At 40.6% G+C, this 11,747-nt stretch overlaps 1 protein-coding gene across 1 annotated transcript in view; it reads right to left on the bottom strand.

Annotated features, from left to right (window-relative positions):
- Positions 1 to 7,434: 7,434 nt before the first annotated feature.
- mrps5 (mitochondrial ribosomal protein S5) overlaps positions 7,435 to 11,747 on the bottom strand; it is a 137,951-nt gene continuing 133,638 nt past the window's right edge. Inside the window, exons 10-11 of the mRNA XM_043687173.1 lie at positions 10,999 to 11,135; positions 7,435 to 7,957 (exon numbers count right to left, since the gene is read on the bottom strand). Coding sequence (XP_043543108.1) covers positions 7,733 to 7,957; positions 10,999 to 11,135 — 362 coding nt within the window. The 3' untranslated portion in view covers positions 7,435 to 7,732. The remainder of the gene's footprint in view (positions 7,958 to 10,998; positions 11,136 to 11,747) is intronic.

The following is an 11,747-nucleotide window of genomic DNA, read 5'->3' as shown; positions in this document are numbered from 1 at the left end:
GTTTTAAGTCAGGATGCTGTGCGATTTCAGATGAATGTTTAACTCATGTCCTTTTGGATGTTAGAGGTCCAGATTTGGGAGGGGTTGTCAAAAGAGCCTCACCAAGTTTGCAAGCAAAGTATATTCCATTAAATAAAAATAATCTGAAACAAAAACAGAGATGAAGAAACTCATCAGGTCTGGCAGGATTTGTGGACAGAGAAACAGAATTAACGTCAAGTTCAGTAGAACTCTTCTTCATGTGTTCACATGCAAAGGCAGAAAACTACTCATTGTTCAGTGCACAGATTCTGTAGACCACAGTGGTTATGGGTCTGTTAATTAGGTTTCTGGTCAGTTGAGCCTCAGGATGTCAATGATGAGGAATTCAATAATAACAATTGAGTAGTGTGGTGTGTAAACACTTGACTGATAACCCTGATTGTGACAAATTTCACCATGGCATGCTGTGAAACTGGATTCAATAAACCTGGTGCCAGAAAAATGACAAAGAAAACTACTGACTAGCTGTAAAATCCTAACTGATTCAGTGACCATTTATGGAAGGGAAACTGTTTTTCCATTGCATCTGGCCTATACATGGCCTGACTTACCCTGACTCAATGGCAAATAATTCACTGGCATCAGGGGAAACAGAGAAACATCAACTATTTCTTTGTCAGTGTTTCCCTGATCACAACTACAAATAATAAAGTAAAAGATACTGAAGTGAGGAAACTTCCTTCCATTCTGGGCAAAGACTGAGCATGGCTTAAGAAAATTACACTGGTATTATAAAAAAAAGTTCGTTATTAACCCAATTCTCAGTCAGGTATGAGGAAATTCCATTATTTAAACCCGAGATTATACCAAAATCCTTTCCCTAAACCTACTTATTGCCTATTATTTTCCTAGCCAGAGACAACTCCATCTCATGAAAGCATGTTTTAAACATGACTGTGCAGTACACATGTGCCAGAAAGCAAAATATTCTTTCTAAGGCTAGTTGAAACATTTCTTTAGCTTTCAATTTTGACTCATTTTTAGCCTTTATTACAAATGGTGTTAGTATTAATTTGACTAAGTGGCAGTGTTACTGAACCTGTCGACTGGGGAAGTAGTTTAAGCCCACCCTAATGGCATGGCTGCATAACATTGACTGAAACCTCCATGCAGTAAAGAGGACATTACAACTCGCATGGAGGAACTATAAACCAAAATAACTAAATGACAACTTTTAAGAATTCATTCATGGGATGTCAGTGCTGTTGGCTGGATCAGCATTTATTGCCCATCCTTAGGGAAGTGGTGGTAAACTGCCTCGTTGAGCTGCTGCAGCCTCTTTGATATAGGTATAACCAATTATCAACAAGATTTCATATTTTAAAAATATTAATACAAATCAAAATCATCGTCAATCAAACTACATTCAGTATATAAGTTACACATGGAATAGCAAAGCTTAGAGATACAAAGATTATCTCGAGCATCTCCATCAAGCCTCACATGAATGTGCCACCACACACAATCTCAGTCTTTACAATTCCAACATGTTGGATCTCTCATGCTTCACACTGAACAGATGATACTGCATTATCCACAACAGTTGCACCATTCCCTTTAAATTGGTCAGAAATAGATACCATCCTAGTTGTAAACCTCTTTAGAAACTCAAGTTAATTTTACGTTAGTCTCCAATGCAGAGATTTCCAAAGTGTTCCTTTAATAAACTTCATTAAACAGTCGGGCTGGCTCTGGTAAAACAGAAATACGACAGAGGGATTGTCAACTTTGCAATCCTTGCTTTAACCCAGTCATCTTCTTTATGTTCCATTTATCCATATTAGGTTCACAGTTCATTGTAAATGTACCTTTGGTGTTCTTCCCTACTGCAGCAGCTTTGCTGAGGTTACATGGCCTTGACTTCTTGTTGGTACTGCTTCCGGGCAAGGACAAGCATTTCTTACAGTAAACCTTAAGTCTTAAATGTCCTTATTAAATATTCTTAGAACAAGTACAGATTTCCTCACTGTTTGTAAAGTAACTGTTGCATTTCCTACAATGTAATAATGATAGTACTTTGAAAAATCTGCATTGTTTTTACCCAGAGGTCTGAGACATGCAACCAATGTGAAAAGGTGCTCTGTGTATGCAAGTCTTTCTTTCCCATACATTGCAGAAACAAAAACACTGCAAATGCATCAAAGTGGACTTTACAAGATGTGTCTAGACTCTGAATAAGGTTGATATGGGCATTTCCAACAAAGCAAAACAAATCTTCCAGATAGATTTTCAACCATACAGCTACGATTGGCTGCTTGACACCTTAAAGGGAGTGTTATGAGGTACCACTGTGTGATGAGGCCTAGTTTCCACAGAGCTGCAACCATTTCAGTTAGAACACATTATGAAGAATGCTGGATGCGTATTAATGAGTTGTTTCCAAGTCATTTCTTGCTGGTAGAAAAGGATCAAGGAATGTTAAAAATCAATTGTGCTGAGCAAAATAGATTTGTGGTGAAGTAAATATTTTTAATTCCTCTGCAATCTAGATAATGTGAATCTGAGAGATTATTACTGTGAAACAAAAACGAGAGGACAGAACCTACTATAAACAGGTTTTATAATGGAAGTACAATTCTATTACCTGAAAATGTCAGGATTTCTTTTACATGTGATTCCTTTCCTATGTTAGAAACGATCACAGATTCCTATAACAGTAATAAACTTTCTGCAGAAAAATAGTTATAAAATTACAAGAAAGGAATATTGTTTGCACTTACAATTCATGCTTGGTAATTAAATGTCTCTAATTGAGGTATTTCAAAGATTCATTTATCAATTCTTGGTGTTCTCCAGCTCTTCTTGTTGAATGTGATTACAAATGCTCCAGCACAGAAGGGGGCCATTCGGTCCATCTTGTTCATACCAATCACGCGTTTTGTTCTGTGTTGTGTATCTTTGAAGGTGATGGTCAAATTAAATTTAAAATCCCTAACTGCTATTCGTGTGCAATTCCAATGATCTTACTAGCTGCCTGTAATTTATCTTTTTGCTGTTTAAAAAGCACCATTATACTTGACGTGAAGAAAACAAATTGTGTAACTATGTTAATGTCGGTGCTTGCTAGATTTAATAAATGAATCATCCAAGAATGTGCATTATTGTCAACTTTATTCATGTCTCAGGAGTAAAGATACAATAATAGCCCAGCCCTCAATCAAATTGTGTGCAGAACTGGCAACAAACAAATTATAACAGAGATGCTTTCTTCCACTTGTAACAAATTTTAATAAACATTAATGCAAAATCATAACTTTGAGCAACTAACGGTTTACAACGAATATTTGTCCAATATTCCAGAGCCACCAGGTTTGCAGATTTCTAATCAGGTGGATAGCTGAATTCATTTGGTGCAGCACCTTTTGCTAATTTTCTGTGACACTGTCTCAGAAACAAGAGGGAGTATTTCCTTCCATGTGACCTCTCAGGGGGTTTTCACCAGTGGGCCAATCTAACTGTGGATTTGCCCCATTCTACTACCACTGCCTAGTTCTGTAGCCACTACAGGTGGTTTTGATCTGCATGATTCACGCTCCTGGCTCCTCAATGTTGTTTACAATCCAGAACTCCGCTCCAGTTCCTGGCTATTGATCTGCTTTCTCTCCTCTCTCAATGGGACTACTTCAGATCAGGGGACTGCCAGTCAGTCAGGCTAGGCATCCGACAGCTCCATGCCCACTCCGATACTCGTTCCTGGAATCAGGTTCTCTCAGCATCACAGGCTGCCAGTTGCCCTCCTTGCTTCATAGAATTTGGCACTGCCCCTCAACTTGCCAAAGACACAGCTTTCTGCAAGAAGGTGCCACATGGTCACCTGCTTCCATTCTGCTCCATCACCAAATGCTGTTGGCAAAACATGTTGCCCTAACTCACAGAGGTGAATATACAGTACCACATATCCCAGAGAAATGAACAAATCATCATTAAGTTTCCTACTCGCAGCTGCCACTATGATCTGGAGTAATTCACTGCCTGTAAAATGCTTTGAGTTATTATGAATCCAGGATTGATTAAAATCTCCTTGATATACTTAAAATGATATACAGATTTTCATTATAAACTGTTTAACTGTGGATTATTTATTTTCTACGCTTTGATCAGAATCAGGGAGGAGTATACCAACACTTACTGCTTTTCGGGCCTAAAATCCACTTTTGCTGGCCATCCTAGAAGCCTCCAAAAAAATGAGCTGGCCCAATTTCAAAATGTTTCCTTTTGAAATGGTGCAGAAGAACCAATTTTTACCTTTTACTTTATTGAAGTTAATGGCTTAATCTGAAATAAAACATAACAGGGTAAGTAAATTCACAGATTGACACAAATATTGGTATGGTAAACAGCCAGGAGGAAAGCTTGAGGTTACAGGAAGGTATAGACAAGCTGACCAGATGGCAGAACAGTGGCAGATGGAATTTAATCCTGAAAAGTGTGAAGTGATATATTTTGGTAGGACTAATAAGGCAGGGGAGTACATGGTAAATGGTAGGATACTTGTCAGTACAGAGGATCAGCAGGACTTTGGTGTGCATTTACATGTAAGATATATATTCTATGCCTCCTATATACATAGAAAACACGAGTTGCATAGTTGTAATGGAGCAGTGGAAGTTTATTGTTTAAGACACAGCTCTGTTATTATCTGCAGGTCTCGTCCTCATATTACAAGAAGGATCTAGTTACACTGGAAAGCACGTAGAGGTGATTCACCAGGATGTTGCCCGGACTGACGCATGTCAGCTATGAACAGAGGCTGGGGATGTTTTCCTTACAGCAAACAAGGCAGAAGGCGGATCTTGATTGAGATCTAGAAGGGATATGGATAGAAAGAAGCTCTCCCTTCGTAGAAGGGTTAATTACCAGGGGCATAGATATAAGATCAAGGACAGGTGTTTTGGACAAGACTCAGGAGAAACCTTCTCATTCATAGAGTGGCCTGGGGAGTGTTGTTGAACAGAGAGACTTAGGGCCGCAGGTACATAGTTCCTTGAAGGTGGCATCACAGGTAGACAGGGTGGTGAAGGCAGCGTTTGGCCCACTTCCCTTCATTGGTCACAGCATTGAGTATGAGTTGGGATGTCATATTGCAGCTATATAAAACATTTGATAAGGCCACCTTCAGAATTGTGTACAATTTTGGTTTCCCTGCTATAGGAAGTATGTTATTAAACGGGGATGGGTGCAGAAAAGATTTACAAGAATGTTGCTGGGACAGGAGGGTTTGAATTATAGGGAGAGGCTAGACAGGCTGGGACATTTTTCCCCCTGGTGTGTCAGAGGCTGAGGGGCGACCTTATAGAGGTTTATAAAATCATGAGGGGCACTGATAAGGTGAACAGCCAAGGTCTTTTTCTCAGGGTAGGGGAGTCTAAAACTAAAGGACACATGTTTAAGATGAGAGAGGAGGATATCAAAGGGACCTTCAGTGGGTGATGCATATATAGAACGAGCCACCAGAGGTAGTAGTAGAGATATTTATAAAGAGATGTTTAAAAGGCATTTGGACAGGTACGTGAGCAGGAAAGGTTTCAAGGGTTACGGGCCAAACGTGGGCTGTTCAGTTTAGGATACTTGGTCAGCATGGATGAGTTGGACTGAAGGGATTGTTTCCATGCTGTGTGACTCTATGCCTAAAAGGATGGTATTGGCAGGAACCTTCATAACATTTACCTGGCATCTAGATGAACTCCTAAAATGTCAAAGTGTACAAGGTTATGGGCCAAGTGCTGGGAAGTGCGATTAGAGTAGACAGATGCTTCAGGAACAGTAAAGACATGATGGGCCAAAGGGCCTTTTTCCTGCTGTAACACTCTCGGATTCTTAAGTACCAGAAACTCTTCAGCACCAAATAAATTTGAGTGAACATTTTACAGGAGGTTGGTTCAGCGCATGGACTAATAAATGCTCTACAAATTAGGAGGACCAGTGTCGGCAGGCACATTCCACTGCTGGTAATGGTCACCAGATGTCAGAGATTAGTAATTATACTGAAAATAAAGTAGAACATCGAGATTTAATCAACTCTAATAGAGATTTACCACAATTACATAAAGTGGGAAGCTTTACAGCTTATTTGTAGAGAAATAATAGCTTTAAATACAAACTATCAGGCATTCATCCTTTTTAATAATTTATGCAAATGTGATTCTTCAGCATTTTATTTAAAACAATCACAATATTCTAGTTAAAACTGGATAGCCTTCCACTTAACCACCTATTAGTTAACACACATCATTCATCTCAGTGTTTACATACTGCTGAAGTGTTGATTTAGAAACATTGTTAGTCATTTTATATTCTGCTATAAAGCATACGCTGCATAAAATTCAGAAAAAAAATGAATAAAATGCACCAGTGGCTACTGAAGAGGGCAATTATAAGCTATATATAATAGATCTCCCAAGACTAGCATGTAAGCATTCTTGAAATAGAACCTGGCGTAAGTCAGCAAGAGGCAGTTAAAATGAAGGCATCAGATCTGTTCTGTTTTCAATCTACCTTTTTGTTACTTGCTTGTTCTCCAAAATCAAACTGAAGTTTTCTAATTAAGTGCCAACTAAGATTTCGCCCCTAAATTGCATGAAAATTCTGTTCTTCAAAAGTAGATTTATAAATATTATTTTTAAAAAGTATCAGCTTAAATATTAAAATCATATCAATTAACCATTTAAAGTTAATATGAGTGTTCAGTAAAAATAAGGTTGATGCATTTAGATTAGATTAGATTAGATTAGATTAGTGTGGAAACAGGCCATTCAGCCCAACAAGTCCACACCGACCCGCCGAAGTGCAACCCACCCCTACATGTACCCCACCCATACCCTTAACACTACGGGCAACTTAGCATGGCCAATTCACCTGAGCTGCACATCTTTGGACTGTGGGAGGAAACCGGAGCACTCGGAGGAAACCCACACAGACACGGGGAGAACGTGCAAATGTGCAGTCAGTCGCCTGAGGCGGGAATTGAACCCGGGTCTCAGGCGCTGTGAGGCAGCAGTGCTGACCACTGTGCCACCATGCCGCCCATTTCTTTCACATCTGTAGTTTAAACTATACTTACCAAAGATGAAAAAGAGCAATGAGTGAATCTGCAGAAACTGTAATGTTTATATTGTATCCTGTAACATTACTAATCCCTTCCAAAGAAAAAGTTATTTGCTGGTGGCTTTTCTTTGAAAGCATTTTAAAATGTAAACCGCAATAAATTAATGGCAGGGCCAACACTTATTGATTAATCATATTGTATTTTACAATGTTATTCAAAGTGCACAGAATGGACACATTTTTTGATGATATTTGGAGTGGTTGCATTAATGTGCAATTCCCCTCTCCCCCAGCAGCTGTACCACGCACAAGACGACTAATTTTGGATTAACACCAACAAAGTCAACATTTTATTAAACACAATGGATTTTATTTGTTTTATGATGGAAGACAACAAACTTTAACATACTTTCACAAAGCTCCATTGTTCCAGATAAACAAACTGCAACGCACTGGAAAAATATTTAATTAGCCAATCCTTTCATCCATAAACTACGATCAGGGCTGATGTTGTTAAACATGTCATCCTTCTGCCTTGTGTCATGCGCTGCAGAGACTTTGTGTTCTCAGCCAGGATCTTTCATTTTCTTTGCAAATTCAGTAAGTAAAACTGCCTTAACAGCATTTACCAGGAAGTACCAGGTGGTCACCAAATTGTACGCTTGACATTTGCCCAGACTGATTGTTTCATACCCTGTGCTGCTTTCACTTCACTCCAATCCAATTTGGTGTCGGGAATTTCATCTTCAGGTTCAGGCATCTTCCTGACTGGTCCTCGTGGGGAGGCAGCAATCAGGGGGAAAGGCCCACACTCATTTCGAAACTCTACTACATGTAACCCCTTCTTATCAGCTAAGTCTTGATGAGTCTCCTGTGGGATTGAAACACAAAGTAGTAAACAGGATGAAATATTTTGATTCTATAGTTTACCACCACTTTTAGCCAAATTAAAGTCAATAAACATTTTGTTGTTAATTTATCGAGCTCAAAAGATACAGGAGTAACAGACAACATATACCTTATTATACCTTAATATATTCATAATTTTAAAATGTACACTGTTATAGAGAGGGGTTTCAGGATATAGGTGAAAGCAGATTAAACAGCTAATAGAGACAGACTTATAAAATTCTCCAAAAATTGTGCATAAACTCAAGTCTGCTAAGTAATTTGCTTAAATGCTTTTTGTGGGTACCCAGGGACAGCGATAAATGGAGAACCCAAAAAGCCCAGTTGTGAACAGACACGAAAATGTTTAATGCTGTATCTCGCTTCCTGGAATTATAGTGATTTACAATTCAGCAAAGGCCTTTCTGCTCATCACGTCTGTGCTGGTCAAAAACAACCAGTTAATTATTGATAATAGAATGGCTACAGTGTGGAAGCAGGCCATTTGGCTCAACAAGTCCACACTGACCCCAATCCCCCACACCCCACCCCCCTCCCAAAGAGTATCCGACCAGACCCATTCCCTTATGCTGTTACTCTACATTTCCCCTGACTAATGCCCCTAACCTACATATCCCTCAACACTGGGCAACTTAGCATGGCCAATCCACCTAACCAGCATATCTTTGGACTGCGGGAGGAAACTGGAGCACCCAGAGGAAACCCACGCAGACACGGGGAGAATGTGCAAACTCCACACAAAGTCACCTGAGGCTAGAATCGAACACGGGTCCATGGCGCTGTGAGGCAGCAGTGCTAACGACTGAGCCGCCATACTGCTCCCCCATGAGCACAACATCCATTTTTTTGTGATATTAGTTGGGAGATAAATAATGACCCCAGGGAGAAACCCCACATTCTTCTTTGTTGGGATCTTGAACCATCACGAAAAGACCTTAGTCTGAGATCTCTCCTGAAAGAGGCATTTCTGGTAATCCCTCAGCACTGAACAGCCAAGAGTTGAGTATGTGGTGCTGGAAAAGCATAGCAGGTCAGGCAGCATCAGAGGAGCAGGAGAATTGACGTTTTGGGCAAAAGCCTTTCAACCAAGATCTTTTCCCCAGACGAGGGGAGCCCAAAACTAGAGGGCTTAGGTTTAAGGTGATAGATTTAAAAGGGACCTACGGTACGACATTTTCACACAGAGGATGGTGCATATGTGGAATGAACTGCCAGAGGAAATGGCAGAGGCTGGTACATTTAATAGGCATCGAAGTGGGCACATGAATAGGAAGGATTTAGAGGGATGCTGGCAAATGGGACTAGATTAATTCAGGATAACTGTTCAGTGAGTTGGACCAAAGGGTCTGTTTCCATGCTGTAATTCTCCATGATTCTATTCATGATGATGTGGATGTGTCGGTGTTGGACCGGGGTGGACAAAGTTAAAAATCACAACAGCGCTCCGAAAGCTTGTATTTCCAAATAAACCTGTTGGACTATAATCTGGTGTTGTGATTTTTAACTCTCGTCATGATGGCATCTTTAATATGAACAAAAAGGCGGGCAAGACCTTAGTTTGAGATCTCATCTTTATTCCCATCTTCCAATACTTGGCCTATAGCCTCGTATGCCTTAGCAACACAAGTACACATCTAATACCTCTTAAATGTTATGAGTGCTTCTACCTCTACCACTCTCATAACTAGGGGTTTTTTGATTCTCAATACCTTCAGAGTGAAAAAGTGATTCCTCACATTCCCGTGAAAGATTCTGAACCTTGCCTAAAATCTATTCCCCAACCACTGATCCTCCCATAAAGGAGGAAAGTTCCTTCCTGTTCACCCTACTTATGCCCCTCAGAATTTTACACATCTCAATCATGTCCCTCCAGTCTCCTCTAAGGAAAACAATTCCAGACTATCAAATTTCTCTTCATAACTATAACAAATTTATCCCAAGCAGCATTCTGGTAAATCTTCTCTGTACTGGAGTGTGTGTGCAATCACATCTTTCCAATGATGTGGATTCCAGAACTGCACACAATACTCTAGCTGTGGCCTAACCAATGTTTATACAGTTTTATATCTCACATGAAGTTTTCGTTCTCTTCTTTTACAGCTAATTCCTCCCTCTTAAAGGAATCAGCTGAAAAGTGGTGGTAAATAGACAGCAAGCAAATCTGGAGGTGGTCTTGTGGCACAGTGGTAATGTTCCTAACCTCAGAGCCAGACATTCTGGGTTTCAGTCCAGACCAGGACTTATTGGCATAGCAGATACATTTGTAATGTGACCAAACACGCTGAATGCCTGCTTGTAAATCCTTCCAACATGTCTGATGACAGGCAGAAAGAGTGAGAGCGTTTTCTGGTTAGCCAGGAGAAAGTGAGGTCTGCAGATGCTGGAGATCAAAGTTGAAACTTTATTGCTGGAACAGCACAGCAGGTCAGGCAGCATCCAGGGAACAGGAGATTCGACGTTTCGGGCACAGGCCCTTCTTAAGGGCCTGTGCCCGAAACGTCGAATCTCCTGTTCCCTGGATGCTGCCTGACCTGCTGTGCTGTTCCAGCAATAAAGTTTCAACTTTTCTGGTTAGCCACCCTGCATAAAGCAATGACAGTGATTTGCAGTGATTTTGTCCATAAGAGTGGGCCAGTCCAATGGAAGCCTATGGCCTAACCCTCAAAAATGACTGACCGAAGTCAATAAAAACTAACATGTGGCAGGACGTCTGACAGAGCAGGTGAGACAGATTGCTGCAGCCACATCATCTTATTCTCTGAGCTACAGGGATACACCAAGAGAGAAAATGAGGCAATACAGGGGCTGACAAAAATTAATTGACCTTTAACATAAAGTCTAGATTTAATATACCAAGTTCAGATCAGTTCAAATATAAACTTTAATAAACAACTTGATATCTTACTGACAGCAATTCAGACTGGTTTGTTGTCGCTTTTCAAATGTGATTCAGTCAAAACTGAAAAGAGACAAACAGTAATCATTGGATTTTAAATGCTTTACCTGTTTTGACAATCCTTGGAAGAGGGCTCTGGTAATATTCAATAGATTGGTTGATCCAGTAACCTTGGCATACATGTCCTTAATTCCAATTAATTTGCATATTGTAATGATTGCTCGATGACAATGCAGTCCATACCCTGAGGCACAAGTATAATTAACATGCTTAAAAACCTCGCACATTTGTGGATTAGCACTACTGAAGTTACAATAAGAGAGGTGGAAGAACAGCTGCATGGTATCCTGAAGGCTTTACAGAGGAACCTCGATTATCCGAATATTGGATTACCCGAAAGAGATCTCGAGGTTCCGATAGAAACATGACATCAAAAACGTGTTTCCAACACTGATTGCGTCTTTTGTTTACAGTGATTCAAAGTGAACTTTGCTTACTGAAATGCTGCCGAGAACAATGCTGGACTGATGGGAGACCAGGCACCGTCTCCAAATGACTGACCTCCCGCCCTCTCTCTCTCTATCCACACCTCCCTGGAGTTCTACACAGGGGTGTACCATAAACCCACCCTTCCCCAGATAATGTCCCCAACATTGCCCTGTACAGGCAAAGCTGGAACCTGTCAAAAAGCTGCAGTAAAAAAAGTTGCGTGCGTGCATCCCCGAAAGGCAGCAGCAGCAGTCTTGCTGTTGGTGTCCAATCTGGCTGCCCTGGTGAGTGGGTGGGGGCGGTGTTGGACAGGTTTGGGGGGGAAAACATCGGGGAGTTGGGGCCGTGTTGGACGGGGTTGGGGGGG

This window comes from Chiloscyllium plagiosum, chromosome 3 (genome assembly GCF_004010195.1).
Source record: "Chiloscyllium plagiosum isolate BGI_BamShark_2017 chromosome 3, ASM401019v2, whole genome shotgun sequence".
NCBI lineage: Eukaryota > Metazoa > Chordata > Chondrichthyes > Orectolobiformes > Hemiscylliidae > Chiloscyllium > Chiloscyllium plagiosum.
Note: the sequence above shows the minus strand (reverse complement) of the source record. Positions and strands in the feature narration are given on the sequence as shown.